Genomic DNA, 23,384 nt, shown 5'->3' on the forward strand with positions numbered 1-23,384 from the left:
ATTTCTCAGGTGCATACCATTTTTCCTTCAACAAACTAGCTAACTCAACAAATACTCCTATACTTATTATATGCCAGATAACCATGTACTGCTATGTCTAGAGGATCCAAGAATAAATTAGATGTAGCTCCCAATTAGTCAGAAAATGAAGAAAACAGGCCATTACAATACTATGCAGCAAGACTAGAATACTATAGAAGTACATCTAGACCTAGAGAACAAGATACATGAACTCAGTGGTAGGGAGAGGCTGGCTTCCTGAAAGAAAAAAACAGCTTTTTCAAAGGTATAAAGTAAGAGTGAAGATACCAAGTTAAAGAATCTATAAGTAGTTCAGTATAGCTAAACTATAGATAAGAAACAAAAGGGCAAGAGATGTGGTCCAGATCAGATCACAGGGATCTTGCCATGATAAAATGCATGGTATACTGCTTAAAAGCACAGGTTCAGCTGGATACAGCAGCTTGCATCTGTAATCCCAGAACTTTGGGAGACAGAGGCAGGAGGATTGCTTGAGGCTAGGAGTTCAAGACCAGCCTGGGTAACACAACAAGACCCTGTCTCTAAAAAAAAAAGAAAAAAAAATTAGCCAGGCGTGATGGTGTGCGCCTGTAGTCCTAGTTACTCGGGAGGCTGAGGGGGGGAGGATTGCTTGAGCCCAAGAGTTGGAGGCTGCAGTGAGTTATGACTGTGCTGCTCCACTCCAGCCTGGGCAATAGAATGAGATCCTGTCCCTTAACAGAAAAAAAAAAAAAAAAAATGCACAGGCCCAAACTTCCTGTCATTTACTAGCCATGTAACCCTAGGCAAGTCACTTAGTGGAAAGTTAACTTTTCTAAGCTTCGATTTCCTTATCTGTAAAACTAGGATAATGACATTACTTCCCAGGGTTTTATATTAAAAAAGAGAATACATGTAAAATGCTTGGCAGAGTTCCTGGTATATACTTTTAGCTCAGTAAATGTTATCTATTATCATCATTTTGATTATGATTATTTATTTTCAGGGACATGGGGAGCCCAGAAATTTAAGAAGCAGAATGAGGGCCATGACCAGATTTGTAAGCTCCCTAAAGACAGAAACATGTCTCACATTTCACTTGTATCCTTAAAACATCATGCAAATGGTGCTGGCTGAAGAGTACGCACTTAATATGTACTTGAGTTGAATTGGAAATATTCAACAAGCATAAACACAGCTACCTATACTTTTGAGATTAACGTTTTAATCCTCATTCTCCTAGAAGAATGAATGAATGGAGAAGAGGTAACAGGAGGAAGATATGAGATATCTCACTCCACCAAACAGTTGCTGAGAAACTCTCCTATCCAAGGATCTGTGCACAATGCTGGCAATACCCTGATGTCTAACAGATGCTCTTTATGATTAAAGAATTCAATTCTGTTTGGGGAGACAGAAACATTACAAGGTGGCATTCATACATAAACTCAGTTTCAAAATTATAAATTTTTAGTTTACCATATCAAATACATTGTTTTGTTAAAGCTGAAGCCCATATTTCAGTTATAAACCTCAAGGAGATGGTACTTTCAAATATTTTTAAAGCAAATGTGAATATAATTATCTTTAAGATATCTAAAGAAGAGAAAAAAGATATGAAACTTTTATATTTGTAATGATGCTATATACACAAAAACATCAGATCATCTACAGATAAACCATTAAAACACATAAGAAGATTCAGCACAATGGATGGATTTGAAGAATAACCAAGAACGTCTTGTTCCATCACATATCAAGGCAATTATCATAAGAAAGCTCAGAACCAGATCCCTATATATACAGGAACTTGACTTATAATAAAGGTAACGGAATAAAAACAGTCAAGGGTAGTGTCATTACTGATAACTGGGAAAAACAATAAATACAATTAGGTCCCTATATTACACCATGCACAAAAATAAATTTCAGATTAATTAAAACCCTAAACATGTATTAGAAGAAAACATATAAAAATACATTTAAAACCTTAGAGTAGAAGAAAAATTATTAAACAAGACCCTAAAAAGCTTGACACATGAAAACCTATGGCTCTGTATGTCAAGAGACATCATAAATAATGTTAACCAACAGGTTGGGAGAAGATACTTGCATCAGTTATAAACAAGAAAAGGTTAATAACCAGAAAATTTAAAGTAAGTCTTAGAAATAAAAAATAAAAGAACAAACAACCCAGCAGGAACATGGGCAAAAGATACAACCAAGAAATTCATAAAGGAGGAAAATATAAATGAGTAAAAGACCAAAAAAAGGTGATCAGTTTATCTAATCATCATGGAAATGCCCTTTAAACTATAACCCCACACCCATTAGATTGGCAAAGTGTTAACATGAGAAGAGAACAGTGATAGTGGGAAATAGTGAATGTGGGATAGTGAATGTGGGAAAAGAGGAATTCTCAATGCCTGTTATTTGAAAAACAATGTGGTACTTACCTAGTGAACATAAAAATTTACCTAGATATTAAAGAAACTCTTTTTTTTTTTTTTTGAGCCGGAGTTTTGCTCTTGTTGCCCAAGCTGGAGTGCAGTGGCACTATGTTGGCTCACTGCAACCTCCACCTCCTGGGTTCAAGTGATTCTCCTGCTTCAGCCTTCTGAATAACTGGGATTACAGGTGCCCGGCACCACAACTGGCAATTTTTTTTTTTTTTAAATAGAGATGGGTTTTCACTATGTTGGCCAGGCTGGTCTCAAATTTATGACCTCAGGTGATCCACCTGCCCCGGCCTTCCAAAGTGCTGGGATTACAGGAGTGAACCACTGTACCCAGCCAAAGAAACTTTTATGTATAAAACAGGAGATATGTGTGAGGATATTTGCTGCAGGGCTGGCTGTAACATTGAAAATTTGTAACAGGCTGTTTATCTCTAGGGAATGTATTTGTAGACAAATATATTTTTCAAACATGGTATATTCATGTAATGCAATACTAATCAAAAGTTAATGGGACTGAATATATCTATGCATATTTAAACCTCAAAATCCATGTTGAAAAAGTATACTATAGAAAATATATACAGTATTACATAAATTATGTAAATGTAATATTCTATATTGCTCAGATACCTGTGTGTGTATATATATAAAATACACACATAATTATTAAAAATAGATTAAAATACTGCAGACAAATCAATTGTTAATATTGTATTACTTTTAAACAGGATTATGCAAATATGATAACATATTAACAAAATAATATGATAAAATATTATCAATTACATTCTGTTGTATGATATAGTGTCTTCGCCTATATTCTTTTATATATTTAAAAAATTTCCCCAAACAAAAAATTAAATGTAAAAGATAGTTATTTATTCTTAGCTTTTCCTTTAGGGACTGATTTTATACACAGATAAAACAAGAGCATTAATTTTTGACACACTTCTAGATTGCATCTTGATCTCAACCTTCCTCCCAGCATCTGGACACTTACTTGTGATTATGAGTACTCAGGTTATTGTCCTCTCTGACAGCTCTCTGAGCTGAGTAAGATAAATAGTCACTTTTCTTTCTCGAGCCTGGAGCCCTGGCATTCTGTTAAAATCCTCCCTTTTTTCCTCCCATGAGAAAGCAGCATGTAATCCAAGGACAGAAGAGTCTTCTGTAGCTTTACTCTCTAGATCAGTGATTATCAACTAGAGGTGATTTTGTTTCCCCTGGCCCCAGGGGACATTTGGCAATGTTTGGAGACATTTTTGGTTGTCACAACTAAGATGCTACTGACATTTGGTGTGTAGAAGCAGGGATACTGCTAAACATCCTACAAAATACAGGACAGCTCCCCCACAACAAAAAATTATCTGACACGAAATGTCAATAGTGTGGAGTTTGAAAAACTTTCCTCTAAATCCTAGAAGATGAGTGGAATAAAATCTCCACTCATTCTAGGAAGCTGCTCTCAGGTAGGAAGCTAGCTGCTCCTTTAACCTAATATTAAATGAGCAGCTAGGGAATGTATCTGCAGAAAAACATATTTTTCAAATGTGGTATATTCATGTAATGCAATACTAATCAAAAGTTAATAGGACTGAATATAACTATGCATATTTAAATTTATGTGGCATTTGAGGTTTCTTCTCTATCTGGCATTTGTGAGGGTCTCCTTAGCATTAGGTTTCTTTTAGCCTGTTCAAGGTGGTCATATTCCTTATAACAAACCAAATATTTAACTACACAATCATTTTTTAAAATCCTGATATTTCTTAGCTCCATTAATGCCATAATGTTCTAAGATAGCAATTAAAGGTGTATAATAGATTTATATATTCATTTGACAAATCTTTACTGTGTTCTTACTATATATAAGCCACACACTGTTTTAGGAACTAAGGATACAATGATGAGCAAGAACAAACAAGGTCCTTTACCAAGTGGCAGCTTAGAGTCTAGCGGGGAAGCCAGAAATTCATGAAATAATCACACTAGTAAAAATCTGCAATTATGGATCATGGCTATAAAAACATCTGAGACAGATACATGAATGGAGGAACTTGATCTAACAGTTATGGAAGGAAGAGAAGGCTCTCTTTAAGTATGTAATGACTAAGCTGGCATCTGAAGGATGAGTAGGTGTTAACTAAAGGAAATCAAGAGGAAGCAAGCTGGATTGAGGGAGAAACATGTGCAAAGACCCTGGGGGAAGGAAGACAACATGGTGAGTATGAAAGACTCAAAGAAAGCCACTGAACTTGGAGTAGATTAAACAAAAGCTCTGAAGTGGCAGTGAAAGTAATAAAGCAGCTCTGCCAAAAATAGACTAAGAGGAGTGTTCCTACCTTGATGCCAGTGTGTCACATGGCGATCCTTTCCTCTTATGTGAGTCTGGGTTAGCAGGGTCGGATGAACTGTCCCCGAGGCCACTCATGTTGAAAAACTTCACACCTAAACAGGAAGGACAACAGTAAGAAATCTACCCTTATGACCTTTCCAACCAAATAAAGGTAGGGAAGCTCCCCTCTGTTAGAAAATTTCTAAAAATTGTGCTATATCAATGAATAGATAATTACAGCCATCATAAAAACATGAAGATCTACATAAAAGTACAGAGGTCATCAGATAGTGTTTCTATACTTTCTTTTCTACATCTGTAAAATAAAATTAATAATCCTTTGTGAAATTGTTACAACCAATTAGGATGAAAACATGGTTAGAATAATTAAATAGATACTGAGATTTTTTTTTCCAAAGAGAAAATAATCATTTTCATGTGTAAATGTAGAAGCCGAATGTTGAACTGGAGTCAGAGAAATTATTCTTTGCATTTATTATGTAGAAGCTGCTTTTCAAAAGAATTTAAAATAACTTTCACTCATAAGGTTTGGGATTTTATATTGATAGGAAGATAAATAATACATACATAATTAAGTTAAAGTGATAAACTAGATTTAGATTTTGAATTGTACGCTGTGAGTTCTATACTCCTAACCTTTTGTTTATGTAGTCAGGCAACAAAGATCAAATGTTTAGTCTATGTTAGGATCTTGGTATAGATCCCAGAGAACACAACGTCATTCCCCCTAGCACACCAGCCAGGTCTCTCACATGTTGCACCAGTTAGCAACTGCACTTAAAGATCCCTGCTGATCTGTCCCTCATCAACCATTATTCTCCATATAATCCCTAATGAAACTCAGAATCCTATCCTTGGTCTTACAATCATCACTACCTTTTGGATTTTATTAGTGCCAAACAACACACTTCACCATTCTCTTTTACTCCATCTACCCTTATAAAAGGAAAGAAAATTCTTGTTAAATGGGAGAACCTTTAGCTTTTCCTTAAATTCTAAATTATTAAACTACAGCACTGTATGTGAGCAGCCATACTGAAAAACTTTATTATAAAGAATGCTGAGAATCTCTCACATGGCTTTAATTGGTATGTCTGAGTAAACCCTTTTCTCTAGTCTTAAAACTGACTCTGCTTCTAGCCCTTTTCTGAAGATTAATGACTGTCATATTTTTTGGTGTACAAATAATCCCTAACATTTTAATCATGAACTTATTATTTCATGCAACCAAAAAGGCACATTTTCAATTTCTCCATATTAGAAGTGCTATTTATGAAAACTTCCAACTCTTAGGATCATAATTTTACAATTTTTTATTCTTCTCTTTTACTCATTTCTAACTGGCATTCAGATCCTGCTAATTTTTCCTTAACAAGATTGTCTCTTCCTTCTTCATTCCCAGATACAGTTATAATCCTCATTTGGAACCAAATACCTAATTGTAGATTAATGCAAGATCCTTTAATCTTGCTTCTCAATTCTAGTCATTCTCACTTCTAATCTGTCCTATAAACAGCAGCAAAAGCATCCCTGCTTAAGTATCATTTTCAAGGTCTCATTTCCCTGATAAGGAGTCAACTAGATTTGCCTACTGCAACATGGTAGTTAAAAGGATGGGCTTCCGTGCCGGGAAGAAATGAAGAGAAAAGGGAACTCGTATACATTTTTAGTGGGAATGTAAATTAGCGTAGCCATTTGGAAAAGAGCATGGAGGTTCTTCAAAAAACTAAAAATAGAACTACTATATATCTGATACAGCAATCCTACAAATATGCATATGTCCAAAGGAAATGAAATCAGTATGTTGAAGAGATATGTGCACTCCAATATTTATGTGGCAGTATTCACAATAAGCCAACATATGAAATCAACCTAAGTGTCCATCAACAGATATATGGGTAAAGAAAATGTGGCATATATACACAGTGAAATACCAGACAGCCACAAAAAAGAATGAAATCTTGTTATTCATGGCAACATGGACAAACTTGGAGGGCATCATGCTAGGTGAAATAAGCCAGCCACAGGACAAACACTGCATATTCTCACTCACGTGTAAACTAAAGAAGTTAATCTCATAGAAGTAGATAGCAGAATAGTGGTTACTAGAGGCTGGGAAGGATGTGAGGAGGAGAGGATAGCCAGAGGTTGTTTAACAGATCCAAAAGTACAGCTAAATATGAGAAATTAGTTCTAGTGTTCTATAGCATTGTAGGTAACTATAATTAACAACAATTTATTTTCGAATAGCAAAAAGAGTAGATTTTGAATATTCCCAATGCGAAGAAATGAAAAATGATTGACGTGAGAGACATGCTAATTACTCTGATTTGATCACACACATTGTACACATGTATCAAAGTATCACACTGTACCCTATAAATATGTTCAATTATTATGCAACAATTAAAAATAATAATAAAAGCAAAAACAAAACAAAACAAAAAACCAGCATGGGCTTTGGGGCCAGAAAAACTTTGCTTAAATCCTGGATTAAACACTACCTGCCTGTCCTTGGGCAAAGTCTCTCTATAAACCTATTTCCTTCTCATGTATTTCTTGTCTCAGTTGGTACACTGCAGTCATTCTAGCCTCTTCTCTCACATCCTGCATGCAAGCAAATGTCAGTTTTTACTTCTTCCTTTTTTTTTTTTTTGTTTGAGACGGAGTCTCGCTCTGTCGCCCAGGCTGGAGTGCAGTGGCGGGATCTCAGCTCACTGCAAGCTCCGCCTCCCGGGTTCACGCCATTCTCCTGCCTCAGCCTCCCGAGTAGCTGGGACTACAGGCGCCTGCCACCATGCCCGGCTAATTTTTTGCATTTTTAGTAGAGATGGGGTTTCACCATGTTAGCCAGGATGGTCTCGATCTCCTGACCTAGTGATCTGCCCACCTCGGCCTCCCAAAGTGCTGGGATTACAGGCGTGAGCCACCACGCCCGGCCATTACTTCTTAAATATTTCCAAAATCCATCCTTTCTTCATATTCTCCTTTACCAAGATCTCAATTCAGGTTCTCATTTAACTCTTTTGCTGGACTACTAAAATAGCTTCCCAAATAACTTCTCCCTGTTTCCGGTCTTGTCCTCCTTAAGTTTATCCTCTGCAGACCCACCAGAGTAGGCTACCAAGTGTATATCTAATCATGTCAATCTCTTACTTAAAACCCTTCACTAAATCCTCAATGCCCATAGGACAACATCCAATCTCCTAAACATAATATATAAAGTTTGCATCTGCTCTCACCTATTGTGTGAGTCTATTATAGGATCTGGTGAATGAATTACTAAATGACAGTCCAATCAAGTGTTCATAGATTATATATGCCATGTATTATGTATTGCATATTACTATATGATCTACATATAAATAAAATTATGTTATATATATCATCTGTATATACAAGCATATAGATTATATATGTTAACTTTAGTTTCAACTTCAAGAAAAGACTTTAAAAATAAAATCCTTGGTAATATGTACTCAGCAAAGGTAAATATTAGACAAAAAGGTAAATACTAGCCAAAAAACTTTAAATTGATCTCAGTGTGGGAGAAGACCAATTTAAATTAGCTGCAAATATTTACTGAGCTCTTACCATATGCCAACCTCTGTTCTAGGCACTAGAGATAGAGCAGTGAATAAAATTTACAAAATAACTGTCCTCATTGAGTTTCATTCTATTGTGACAGAGACAACAACACATAAAATTAAAAAGTAAGTTACAATACTTACTCTGGAGAAAAATAAAGCAAAAACAGAGGCTTAGGTATGTGGAAGTGGAAGGGAAGCAAGTAAGGTAATTAGGAAAAGATTCACTGAAAAAGTGAGAGATATGAACAAAGGTAAGAAGGGGGTAAGGGAGAGACAGCCAAGAGAATGATAAATGGAGGAAGGGTGCTTCTGGCAAGGGGAGGTAGAAGGACCTTAAAGCAGGAGCATAACTGCTTTTTGAGAAACATGAAAGAGGTGAGCATGGCTAGAACCTGGGGGATGGGGGAGTAAGTGACGAGTTCAGAGAGATAATAGGAGGCTATACCATGTAAGGTCTTAAAAGTCATTGCAAGGACTAAGTCCCAGTGACTGAGGCAGTCACTGGAGGATTAACAACAGAAGGATGACAGGATTTGACTTTTATTCTAAGACTTCCTCTGTGAAGAGTAAGTACAATCTTTCTCATCTTAGTAATCCGGTATCTGAATGTCCACAATCTTTCTCATCTTAGTAATTTGGTATCTGAATGTCCACTTGTTAACTGGATGTTTTCATTTGGATATCCCACTGTCACCTCAAATTAAACATGTATAAAAAATGATATACTTTTAAATTTCAGATTTCTGTTAATGATAAATGAGATGAACTGCATTACAGATTAATGTCTTAAAAAACAATTTATTAAACCTTCAATGGGGGTGACTGGAGAGGAAGGAACACACAATAAGGAAAATATAGAAGCCTAGTTGGCCTTTGCAAAATTTACAATTTAATGTGAACAACCCCAATGCAAGGCAAATATACCAGACTTGCAACAGCCACCACAAAACAAAGTCAAAAGACCAACATGGTTTTGTTACCATCCATTCTAAAACTCAAACACAAAATAAAAATAATCAGTTCATTGTATTACTGGAACTAACAAAATATACACCTTGTTTTCCTGCAGAGATTCACAGAAGCATAAATAAGATTAACCAAAGTTCACATAAGTAAAGAAGTCATATAATTTCATATAAATAAAATGTATTTTAAAATTTAGTAATACAAAAATGAAATAATGCAATAAATTTGTAATAATGAAGTATCAATTCTAAACTTTTCTACAAAAGTAGAAACAAAAGAGAGAAGAAAATGCTGAACAAGGAAGTTGAAAGACATGACTTTAGAATTTGCCCAATTCAAAAGAAAAGAGTTGGCTAACGCTTACTTCATGTTCAGGGGCCATTTTTTGTTTCCTTAGCTGCTCATCTTTTCGGCCTCCAATGAAATTAGGTTATGTCCTTCTAAGAATTTATCCATCTGAAATTCTACTTGTTCTCAAAATAATCCTGGGCCTATGTTTTTTTATTACAATGTGCTATAAGTTACAATTATTTTGTCTCCCTTTTGGGATTGTGAACTCAAAGCCAGTTATTAGATCTTTTTATTGTATATCCAATATCTAACACAATACCTAAAGGATAGAGAAACTAAATAAATAGGTGATGAATTAAAAACAATTAACCTATCTTACTAATACAACATTTAAGATTTCTAAAACAAAGATATTTAATTTGTATGGTTAAATATTTTCTGAAATATTTTTAAAATCTTTGAAATTATTTCTTATAATTGAGAAACATGAAATTTCTTAAAATCCTTATTGTCTTTCAATGGGAAAAAAACAGCAAACTGCCTTCTTGGTCTAGAAATTAGGGAATATTCTAATTTTGAAAAAGTAAAGATCTATTATTTTGTAAAAAAACAACCCGTGATATTTCACAGTACTACAAACCCAAGCCATGCTGCAGTTACATGATCTGAATAATACAATCTCACAGATTGAATAATTTTGAGTAATAAATACCTCTGGATCTAAAGCAAGATTCCCATATGTACTACCCTTAGACTACTAGCTGGAGATTCACAACTGCTATATCTGAGATTCTGGGGCTAGGGAGAGCAAACAACAAACAACAGCAGCCAGACAGGCTGGCCTACTGAAATAAGAGCCAAGAGCTGAAGAGCTATGAGACAGTCACCCATAATTTGCTGATAGTATGATTCTGGTATTAACTGCTTCCTGTTTACAAAACACAATAAACAAGGCAATGTAAAACTTCTCATGAGGAAAAATTATTACAGTTGTATTTATGTGAAATGGCTTTGTATTTCGCAGTCAGGGTACTTAAATAAGAATCATTAAGAAAATAAATGCTGGTTTCAGGAAACCAATTTGCATATCACTATTTAAAAAGAGGTAAGGTTTCTAAGTAAAAGTACCCTGTTGATTTAAAAAGAGTTGCTAAATTATACCCAATCTTATGCAATCTCTAGAGAGTAGTTTTAGGAACTAGAAACTACATTGATCTCTGTTCAAATGTACCAGACTAAACCAAACAGGTGAAGGCTAAAGAAATAGAACTGTGCCTTATAATTCAGTTGAATTTAAATTTCTACATAAGAAATCTGTCATTCATTTCTTGGATTTAGCTGAGAACTGCATAATTTTAAAAAGTCCCTGCCAATTAGTTAATAAACATTTCTAATAATATATTTTAAAATGCTTAGCAGGCAGTTAGCACGAAGAAGCATTTATATATAGTGAGAAGGATACTCTGAGAGCTAAATATCCCCAAGTTAATAGTTGTATGAAGGGCATCACACAGGAAAAACATGATAAATAAAGATCTGAACTAGGTAATTTCCAAAAAAATGTTTCTCAAACTGGAGTCCTAAGACACGTAAGGGTCTTTGAAACAAGTTTTCATTTTAGCTCTTCATTTCAATGACAACCAAAATCTTTCTCATGTGTTAAGGAAGGATAGGGACTTTAGGATTTTCACTGCCTTTTTAATAATTGAATAATATTCTATTGTTTGGAGATGCCATATTTTGTTTATCCATTCACCAGTGGATGGATATTTAGGTAGTTTTCACTTTTTGAATATTATCAGTAATGCTGCTGTGAACATTTATGTACAAGTTTTTATGTGGCCATGTTTTTAATTCTCTTGAGTATTTAACTAGGAGTGGAACTGTTAGGTTATACAGTAACTCTTTAACTTTTTGAGGAATTATCAAAGCCAGTTTTCCACAGTAACTACACCATTTAAAATTCCCACCAGTAATGTACAAGGGTTCCAGTTTTCCACAACCTCACCAAATAAAGAGTTATTTCCTGTCTTTAAAACATTACAGCCATCCTTGAGGGTGTGAAATGGTATCTCATGGTTTTGATTTCTATTTCCCTAATCACTAATGACATCAAGCATCTTTTCTTGCACTCATTGGCCATTTGTATGTCTTATTTGGAGATGTGTCTATTCAGCTCCTTTGCCTATTTTTTAAAAACTAAATTTTACTGTGTATATTTATGATTTACAACATGATGTCATGAGATGAGGATATGTAGTAAAATGGTTATTATATATATTATGATGGTTATATTATTATTGTAAATGAACAAATGAACATATCCATCATCTCCCATAGTTACCCATTTTTCCCCACTATGGCAATGTTTTATTCTCTATCTCTGTATATTTGCCTTTGTTTTTAAAGATGCCTCATGTAAATGAGATTATGTAATATTCTTCTTTCTGTGTCTGACTTATTTCACTTAGCAAAATGTCCTCCAGGCTCACCTATGTTGTGGCAAATGGCAGGATCTCCTCCTTTTTAATGGCTGAATAATATTCCATTGCATATATATATTACAACTTCTTTATCTATTTGTCCACTGAGCAACCCCTAGGTTGTTTCCATGTCTCAGCTATTGTGAATAATGCTGCAATGAACGTGGGAGTGCAGACAGCTTTATGAGCTGATTTCATCTCTTTTGGGTATATACCCAGAAAAGGTATTGCTGGGTCATATGTTAATTGAGTCATATGTTAATTTCCTTAGGAGTATCTATACTGTTTTTCATAATGGCTGCTCCATTCTAAGTTCCCACCAAAAGGGTACATGGGTTCCCTTTTCTCAACACCTTTGCCAATACTTGTTATCTTTTGTCTTTTTGATACAGGTTGAGCATCCCAAATCTAAAAATCCCAAACCTAAAATGATCCAAAATCCAAAAATTTTTGAATGCCAACATAACACTCAAAGGAAATGCTCATTGGAGCATTCTGCATTTCAGATTTTCAATGCTCAACTGGTAAGTATAATGCAAATATTCTAAAATCCATAAAAATCCAAAATATCAAACAATCCTGGTCCCCCAAACATTTTTGATAAGGGATACTCAACTTGTAACAGCTATCCTAATAGCTGATAGATGTGAGGTGATAAAGTGGCTTTTACTTACATTTCCTTGATCATTTTATGATGTTGAGCACCTTTCATATACTTGTTGGCCATTTTTATGTCGTCCTTAAAGAAATATCTTTTCAGGTCCTTTGCCTGATCTTTATCTGGGTTATATGTTTTCTTGCTATTGAGTTGTAGGATTTTGGGTTGGGTTTAACTTGTATTTTTATTGAGTCATAAGAGTGCTTTACATTCGGGGTATTAGACCCCTATCAGATACATGACTTACAGATGATTTTCTCCAATTCTGTGGTTTCTCTTTTCATTTTCTTTACAGTATTCTTTAATGAACAAAAGTTTTTAATTTTAATGAAGTCCAACTTATCTACTTTTTCTTCTTTAATAGGTCCAATGTCTGGCCCCCTTAGGGACAGATACTACTGATTGTTATTTTTCCTGTATATGGGCCAAATATTTTTGTTTCTTTGCATGCCTCCTAATTTTTGTTGAATACTAGATATTTTGAAGCTAATTGAATGGGTAGGGATTTCCTGAAATCCCTGGAAACAAAAATTCTCTCAAAATCCAAAATGCCAGGGCCCAAATTGAGATGGTAGTTATCCTTGGCCCAGAGAAGAGACCCTGCTCCCCTAAGCTTCTACCATAAATCACTGCCAACGTTCTTAACCATTATGGCCAAGAATAAAAAGCAAAATCAAATAAATGGATTCAAAGCAATCAATGAATTCTTAAAAATCAAAACACCATTTAAACTTATTTCATATTCTACTATAAAATACTAGATTTTTCTTACAGTGCTTTTTGTAAAAGAGAATCCTGTGCAGTCTTTTAAATTTATTATGCTAATAATAAAGACATTATCAAGGATTTGGTAACTTGCCCTCTAAATGTATCTTAATGTTTGAAACAATATATTTAATACGTCTGTGTTTACCACTAAAAGCTTATTCCACAGACTAAGCGACAATGCTTTTTTTCTTTGCATTAATTTTTTCTAAATACAAATAATAAGTTTGAAAAAAGAAAAGTTTATTTTGTTTTCTATTAACAAATACATAGAAAAAGGAAAACCAAATTAGTTTTAAAACCTAATATTTTCCTCATATTGGCTTCATTTAAAATTTAATTTTAAGATGAAGAATAAACATTTGCCTTATTAAAATATTCCTAGTATATTCACGACTGAGGAAAAATAGCATTGTATCACATATTTGTGGCAGCTATCTTATTAGAACAAATTAGCAAAATAACTCAACATTTCCTTATGAAACTATGAATCCAGTTATCTTAAGAGTGACATAGAGTTATGCAGGTATACTGCACATGTCTTCCAAAATCCACTTTAATTTGTGTTGGTATTTCTTGAGGGAAAATCAGTCGTCCTAACTATAGCTATCTTCAGCTGGTATAAACAAGAATTATAAGTATTTAATATTTACTTGCAGGCGTACAAAAGAGTTTTATAAGAGTTTAGCAGAAGCAGCCTTAAAAAAGTAAATGATCATTTTGCTTTGTCATTTGCACAGACAAAACTGAGTGATAAAAATTTCAGTGTTGCTGGGTGCAGTAACATGTGTCTATAATCCCAACTACTCAGGAGTCTGAGGTGGGAGAATTGTTTGAGCCAGGAATTCAAGTGTGGTCTTGGCTACACAGACAGACTATGTCTCTTTTTTAAAAAATAAAATAAATAAATAAAAATTTAAAAAATTTTTAATGTCTGCCTCTTTTTACCAACCTCTTTCAGAGATTCAGATAATAGTGGGCAGAAAAACAGCTAGAAGCCAGAACCAAAAGAAAATGAAGATCTGCATTAGATACAGATAATCCACAAATGATTATCCAAAATCAAATAACTACATTTACACAAAAAATTACTCCAATATCTAAAATAAAGAATTCAGCCCCAGATCAGAAGCTATTCAATTTTGATCAACTATTTTAGAAACCCATTTCAGAATACAGTATAGTTAAATATATATATCTACACCAATAAAAGAAAAATAAATACACTAAAATCTGTTCTTTAATGGTATATGGTAGAAGAAGTACCAAAGTCATAGAGCCAAATGAGTCAAAATAATTGACCAAAATAATAGAATTGTATTTTGAGGGTGTTATAAAATGATTAAGTCAGACAAACCTCCGGTTAACTTCAGGGTCACCCTCCCAACCTGAAAGGGAAAGGGCACAGATAAAATCACAATATGAGGGCTGGGTGCAGTTGCTCACGCCTGTAATCCCAGCGCTTCAGGAGGCCAAGGCGGGTGGATCATGAGGTCAGGAGTTCGAGATCAGCCTGGCCAACATGGTGAAACTCCGTCTCTACTAAAAATACAAAAATTAGCCAGGTGTGGTGGCGGATGCCTGTAATCCCAGCTACTTGGAAGGCTGAGGAAGAGAACTGCTTGAACCCGGGAGGCGGAGGATGCAGTGAGCTGAGATTGCGTCACTGCACTCCAGCCTGGGAGACACAGTGAGACACCGTCTCAAAAAAAAAAAAATCACAATATGAGCCAATCTTCACTGACCACATTTATAGAAAAGATATGCATTTTGTAAAGTCCAGCTTAAAACCTAAGTCATCTTACTTGATTCATTTATATTCGGCAATATTTTATTGATATCCATTGAAAAATGAAAAAAAAAAATCCCAAGCATTTCATGTAAATGGCTGGTTAAATAGCATCAATATCCTCTTAATGCTAACACTAAATGTGGCTAGCTATATTCCTTCTGCTGCAACGACCAGCAAAAGACTAACTTGGAACAAGTGAAACTCAAATTCCATTTTCCGGGGTTCTCAATAGAATAATAATTATGATAACAAACAGAATAATAACAATAAAAAGAATGCTCACACATTTTAAACTGGAGATGCAGACTTTTAAATTTTTAGAATAAGGACCCCTGCAATTGTCACCCAGTACAGTACTTCTCAAATATTTCGACTATAGGCCACTTCAGTGGTATAAGCATGCTTACCCTTCCAGTTGCCACTTTCACATTATAAAGTCAATAGTAACAAATAATTTGAGAGAAACAAAATAATAAAAAGTTTACAAGTTAAAATGTAAGCCCATTAATATGCATCTAAAGGATATGACATTATATATATATTGAGCATGTAATATATGTTTTATATGCATTAATTCACTTATTTCTCACAACTGCCCTATGAAGTATACATTATTATTTCCATTTTGACAGTTTTATCATACTAATAAATTATGCTCTGATGATGATGATAATGAATACTAACACTTATGTAAGATTTACCATGTGCCTATCACTGTTCTAAGCACCTAACCTATGTTAATTAATTCCCTCATAAACCTTACTAACTCATTTACTCATAAAACATCAGGTAGGTAATATTATAATCCACGTTAGTGACGAGAAAACTGAGGCATGGACAAGTTACTTAATCTGCTCAACAACTTAAGCGGCAGAGGAAGAAATCGGTCTTAGGTAATCTGGTTCCAGAATTTGCATACGCTTTAAGTTATATCACTAACCTACAGTCACATAACGAATAAATAGAAAACCCATCAATATAGCCCCAATCTTTTGCTTTGGCCTCCACATCAAAATATTTCCTTAATATATCCAGTAAGAGCCTTACAGAAAAGGTGACATTAAAATATACCACATCTAAAAACTAGGTAGTATACAAGGTACTCAAACATATAAACAAAGAATCTTTTCTATCCTTAGTCCAAACATCACATGAAAATAAAGTTATTCATATAGCTAATCGTGACTTACCTTCTATCGTACGTTATAATATAAAACCAATTATTTCTTATAAGATGTCAAGGACTTTAAAATAAAATGCACTGTTCAATCAAAATCAAAAGTTCTGCTTTTGCAAACCCTAATTTTTGTTCCAAAGTTTATAAATCTTGGGTCCTACAATTATATACATATATATATATATATATACATACACACATTTATGTGTGTGTGTATGTGTGTATAATTCCTTTCAATAACACCTAAATTATCTTAGTGATTCTAGTTTCTAGATTTCCTTTGTTCCAACAGACTTTATCCTGAAAACTCTTTGTAGACTTTGTTATTTAAGATAACCTTCTCAGTAAAAAAAGAAAAAAAGAAAAAAAAAGAAAGAAGAAAAAAGAAAAATCCATGAATCTCCATCCCCTATCACAGCCTTTTTAGGAAGGAAATAGGTGGAAACAGACAATCCTGAAATGAGGACCATTGTACAAAATAGCTGACCTGTACTCTTCTCCAATGTCACTATCATGGAAGGCCCTATTATGAAAAACAAAGAAAAGCTAATAAACTATTCCAGGTTAAAGGAAACCAAACAAATGTGACAACTATGCAATCTATGATTGTGAATCAGACAAATGGTAAAATTTTAATGTGAACTATATATTAGATAACAGCAATAAAAAATGTTGTTTCCTGAATTGATTATTATATTGTGGTTAAGTAGGAAATATTTTAGAGTGAAGGATCATGATTGTCTACCACTTTTTCTCAAATGGTTCATCATTGTCATCGTAATGGTAGAGGGGGAAGGGGAAAAGGAAAAGTAAATACAGAGAGAGATAAAGCAAATTCCATAAAATGTTTATAATTGGTGAAACTGGGCAATGGGCATGCAGGTGTTCAGTCTAGCAATTTTGTAACTATTTGGTATATTTGAAATTGTTTTTAATGTTAAGAAGAAACAGAAAAGATGAAAAATGTCATTATAATGAGGAAAATGACTTTCTTAGAGTCACTCACTGAACAATGAGGAAAGACAGACACCAAGCTAATGTTCAGTCACTGCATTATTCTATCAATTTTCTCCTCCTTTCTCTTTCATAAAGTCGAGGTACTAACACTACTTTCCTGAAAACTCTTAAAGAGATGGCTCTCCTACTTAATTAAAATTTCTCTTTATTATAATACATCCTACTCAGCAAAACTTTCTTTTTTAATCAGAATACTTAATTCATTTATTGCTCCTTAGGGAGAACCAACAGTCCTGATTGGAAACAACAGAAAACATAAATTAATACAGGTTGAGCATCCCAAGTCCAAAATCCGATATGCTCCACAATCTGATGATACTCAAAGGAAATGCTCACGGGAGCATGTAGGATTTCAGATTTCGGATGCTCAGCTGATAAGTATACTGCAAATATTTTAAAATCCAAAATACGGAACACTTCTAGTCCCAAGCATTTCAGATACGGGGCACTCAACGTGTAAATACAAATGTATCATCAGTTAATAAAAGCCAGAAACAAAGAGTTGTGTTTGCTCTAGCAACTGATGAAATTTTTTTTTCTTTTTTTCCTGAGAGGAGTCTCGCTCTGTCACCCAGGTTGGAGTGCAGTGGCTCGATCTCTGCTCACTGCAAGCTCCGCCTCCCAGGTTCACGCCATTTGCCATTCTCCTGCCTCAGCCTCCCGAGTAGCTAGGACTACAGGCGCCCACCACCACGCCTGGCTAATTTTTTTTTTTTTTTTTGTATTTTTAGTAGAGACGGGGTTTCACCTTGTTAGCCAGGATGGTCTCAATCTCCTGACCTCATAATTCACCCGTCTCAGCATCCCAAAGTGCTGGGATTACAGGCGTGAGCCACAGCACCTGGCCAAAACTGATGCAATTTTAAAGAGGCAGAGATAGTAAGATTAGATGAATATCTTCTTAAATAATTTTGTACCTCCAGTCCTTGCATTAAAGCTCTCTGCCAACTGAGAGTTTTGCCTCCAACTTCCAAACTCATTGTTAATTCCAAACACAGGCATTGTTGGCCAACTAAATTTTACTGCCTTTAACTTCAGTGATCTATAAAACCCCACATTCTAGGTTGACAGGTATCACTCTCCATAGTGACAACTGTCGCCTCCTTTAAAAGTGAATGGGCGTGCAGCTGGGACACATGGATGAAGAGGATTTCTGGGGTGGTGGTATTGTTCTACTTCTTGACCCAGGCGATGTTTACACAAATACGTTCAGTACATAATAAATAAAAAGTTATATGCTTATAATTTTTTATTTTTATCTATGTATAATTCAATTACAAGTCTATTAATTAACAAATTTTCTCCTGGAAGTTTTCCCTTACTGATTTATCAGTTTCTGATCACTCTTCAACTCTTTTATCTACTGTCTTGGCTTGGTACATGTTTATTTTTCTACTGCTCCCATTAGTATGTTCACGGATATACTGGTTCTATTCAGCTAGCTCACAAACTCTAAAACAGCAACAATGTAAAAATGCCCATATGGACACTATATACACATAAATTACATAAGTATACATTATATGGGTATACCTACAATTACCTATATATTATACAGGTATACCTATAATTATATAGGTATATATTATGTAATTTTATGCATATATGTATAAAATTAACTGGATATATGTTAGAAATATATGAAGCAAATCTGGAGATGGTTTACTACAGTTTCTGCTGCCATTTTCAATTCAGTAAGGACTTCGAGGGTCTCATCATAAGTGATTTCGACATACACTAAAATAGCTTCATAAAGTGTATCCTAGAATTTTCCTATCATTTTCACTTAGGAATGTGAGCATCTGTTTTACACTAACCTTGAAGCAACCCAGATCAAACATATATTTCCATAAAAGATAACAGTCAACAGGTAATCATGTTCCTTCCATACTTTTGCAGAGACAAAGCTCTTTAAAAATAGAACTACAATTCCTACCTGGGAGACTTCTTTGTTCATAATGAATCCTCAAAACAGATATGGTCAAATCTTGCGTTCCAGAGGGTAGCTTCCTGGGGAATGGGATAATGATGTTTTCCAGAGATGGCTCTAGTCTCTTCACTCTCACCTCATTTAAGGCCAATTATATAAACAACTAGAATAAAAAGACAAAAATAAAAGCAGAAGGGATGTTAGATTGCCATTTTATTCTCCAATAAATAATAAAGGTCAGATATGCTAGAAAAAGAAAAAAAAATGCAACTTTTAGAGTGAAATGGAAAAATATTTCCAAAAGACAATGAATAAAGATCTCATTTTACAGCTTAAGTCCTTTCTGGTGATTAAGTATATACTCCTATTTGAGAATGCTGCTTAGGTAATACATAATTGCATCTATCTGTAAACTTCTGAAAGACTCATTTATATGTCTTTTAAAAGTTGTTTCTGGCTGCATTTGTATATTTATCCTTCTTCCTACTTATAAATGACTGATTTTTTTCATGTTTTCAGTTATCACATAATTATTTACTTATGTAATACTCCTATAATATTTTGTCTTCAAATTTCTAATTGAAAAAGTTTATAAACATTTTATGTTTGTAAAACTTCAAAAAGATGTTAGTTGAGCTCTGGTTCTAGTAATGATGAACTACCTTATATCGAACTAATTTGCCCACAGTTAATGGTTATAAACTCTGGACAAAATATAAAAAACAACTGTTTGAAGAAATTGGAAAGTGACCAAAGCAGACAGAAATTGTAGGGGTTCTGATCATTGAAAGAAAGGAATTACACTGGGTGAGATACACACTTATGAGACTCTCCTGGAAGGGAACTCGGAACTCTTCCCAGTACTCCCACTTAAGTGCAGAGAGGCTAGGTTTAAAGGAGAAAACCACAGTCTTATTGGCTTGAGGCATTAAACAATGTAGATCAGAGCTAAAAGAAAGCTGGAAATTGAGTAGACTAGATTACAGACCTTACTTGAATTTTGCCAGTTTTTGCATGCACTCATTTTTTGTATGTCTTTTTTACAATTCTATGACATTTTAGCACATGTACAGATACATATAACTACACCACAATTGAGATTCACTGCTTCATCACCACAGCTGAATTGTTTCATGCTGTTTATAATCACATCCACCTTCCCCTTTCCTTAACTCTTGACAACTGCAATCTGTTCCCTATTTCTATAATTTTTGTCACTTTGAGAATACTACATAAATTGAATCATATAGCATGGAATCTTTTCAAGTTGGCTTTTTTCACTCAGCATAATGCCCTTGAGATCCATCCAGTTTGGTGCACGTATCAATAGTTCATTCCTTTTTATTGCTCCATGGTACAGTTGTGCCACAGTTTTTTTCACCATTTGTCCTTTAAAGTGCATTTGGGTTGTGTTTAGTTTTCGGCTATTACAAATAAAAGCTGCTATGAATATTTCTGTACAGGCTTTTGTAAAAGCATTTGTTTTCATTTCAATGCCCAGGACTGTAATTGCTGAGTTGTATAGTAAAGTGTATGTTTACCAGCCAGTAATTTAGCTGTCTACTAGAAGATAAATCAATACTCTTTAAAAAGAGATAACAATCCACAATGTCATCCACAATATCCAGTACACAATAAAAAATTACTAAACATGCAAAGAAGGTAGAAAATGTAACTCCAGATCAGGAGAAAAGGTAGTCAACAGTAACACACCACAAGATGATTTAGGTGTTGGAAACACCTAACAAAGATGTGAAAGTAGCTATTATAAATATGTTTAAAGATTTTTAAAAATATATATATATATTTATATACATATAATGGGTAAACACATGAGAAATACTGGCAGCAAATGGAAACTGAGAAAGAAATAAAAGGAAATTCAAGAGCTAGATCCTTCAATAGCAAATTCTAAGATTCACTGGCCAGACTTAACAACAGATTTGTGACAGCAGAAAAACAAGTCAGTGAACTTGAAATGAAAATAATACCCAGTCTGAAGAAGAAAGAGAAAAGAAACCACACAACCACACATACCCCTTCTATAATCTGGGGAAAACACATACACACACACACACGCGCGCGCGCACACACACACACACACACACACACACACACACGCCCTCTGTAATCTGCTGGCAATACCAAGCATGTAATTGATGAGAGGCGAAAGACACTGGGGCAGAAATAGTATTATGGGGAAATAATGATAGAAAATTCCCAAAATTTGGTGAAAAATAAACTGTCAGATCCAGTGTCTCAATAAATCCCACTCAGAATAAATATAGAGAAACCAACTCTGGCAAAGTCCAGTCAAACCGCTAAAAAAAAATTAAGACAAAATTTTGAAACTAGCTTGGGCAAGGTAGCACGTCACATACAAGAAAACAAAGATATAAATGGTAACTGGTTTCTCACTGGTAACAACAGAGGCAAGAAGATAATGGAATAATTTCTTCCATTAAAATGCTGAAGGGGGGTGGGGAGCCCTATCAACCCACAATTCTACATCCAGCAAAAATATCCTTCAAAAAACTGAAGGCAAAATTAAAAACACTTTCATATAACCAAACATAATCTGTTTTAAGATTAATATATAAGAAATACTAAAGGAACTTTTTCAGGCTAAAGGGAGATGATGCTAGATAAAGTCAGATCTACAAAACAGAAGCAAAAGCATCAGAAATCATAAATATGAGGGTAAATAAAATGGACTATGTATTTTTTATTATTTAAAAGATGTATTTATTCTTTTTATTCTTTAAAAGAAGTATGTATTTTCTTTAAAAGATAAGTGATTATACAAAAATATATTAAAATATATAAAATATTGTGGAGTTTATAATATATTAAATGTTAATTATATTACAATAATAGCACAAAGGTATAAATGCAATTATACTGTTGCAAGGCTCTTAAATTTTACATAAAGTATTACAATGTTAACTACAAATAAATTTATAAATTAAGGATATATATTTTAATTCCTAGAGCAGCCACTTAAAAATTATAAACGAGTAGTGTTCAAAAGGTTATAAAGGAATTTGAAAATATAAGAAAGTATAGCTAAAAAGTTAACAGGAATTGTTAGCACTCTACTAAAAAATGTTTGGTTAACCCGAAAGAAGGCAAGAAAGTAGGAAAAGAAGAACAAGGAACAAATGGTATCTTAAACCCAACCACATTAATTACATTAAATATAAAATAACTAAACATTACAATTAAAAGATGGAAACTAGGGAAAAAGCAAACCCACACTATATGCTGTCAATAAGAGGTATAGTTTAAATATAAACAACAAATAGACTGAAAGTTTAAAAAATGGAAAAGAATATATTACACAAACAGCAAACATAAGAAAGCAATATAAATATCAGCAAAAGTAGACTTCAGGACTAGGAATGTAACTAAACATAAAAAGGGAAGTTTCTTAAGAAAGCCAATGCATCAGGAAGACAGAATCAGAATTTTAAAGAAATTTTTAATTGTTTTAGAGATGGGGTCTTGCCCAGGCTGGTCTTGAGCTCCCAGGCTTAAGTGATCCTCCTCCTGTGGCCTCCCAAAGTGCTAGGATGATAGATGTGAGCCACCACGCCCGGCCAGAATCATAAGTTATGCAAATAATAACAGAGCTTCAAAATAAATGAAGCATAAACAGAACTTAAAAGAGAAATAGAAAAATCTGTACATATCATTGAAGATTTTAACATTCCTCTCTCAATAATAGATAAAACAACTAGATTTTTAAAAACCAGTAAGGAAACAGAAGATTTGAAGAACAGTGATGACCAGCTTGTCCTAAATGAACACTCGTAGAACAGTACATCCAACAACTGGCAAATGTACATTTATTTTCAAGTGCACATGAAAATATTACTCAACATGAAGCAAATGGTGAAC

At 34.1% G+C, this 23,384-nt stretch overlaps 1 protein-coding gene across 10 annotated transcripts in view; it reads right to left on the reverse strand.

Moving 5' to 3' along the window:
• Nucleotides 1-23,384, reverse strand: part of NCOA1 (nuclear receptor coactivator 1) — a 278,981-nt gene that overhangs the window by 107,149 nt on the left and 148,448 nt on the right. For 9 of the 10 annotated variants that reach the window (XM_063789222.1, XM_016948148.4, XM_063789219.1 and 6 more), the window contains 2 exons: nucleotides 19,491-19,647; nucleotides 4,802-4,907 (listed from right to left, as the gene is read on the reverse strand). In XM_063789222.1, the coding sequence (XP_063645292.1) occupies nucleotides 4,802-4,890 (89 nt within the window). In that variant the 5' untranslated portion in view covers nucleotides 4,891-4,907; nucleotides 19,491-19,647. Of the gene's footprint in view, nucleotides 1-4,801; nucleotides 4,908-19,490; nucleotides 19,648-23,384 lie in introns of those variants that run through there. The other variant, XM_054677729.2, reaches the window with a different exon arrangement.

This window comes from Pan troglodytes, chromosome 12 (assembly GCF_028858775.2).
Source record: "Pan troglodytes isolate AG18354 chromosome 12, NHGRI_mPanTro3-v2.0_pri, whole genome shotgun sequence".
NCBI lineage: Eukaryota > Metazoa > Chordata > Mammalia > Primates > Hominidae > Pan > Pan troglodytes.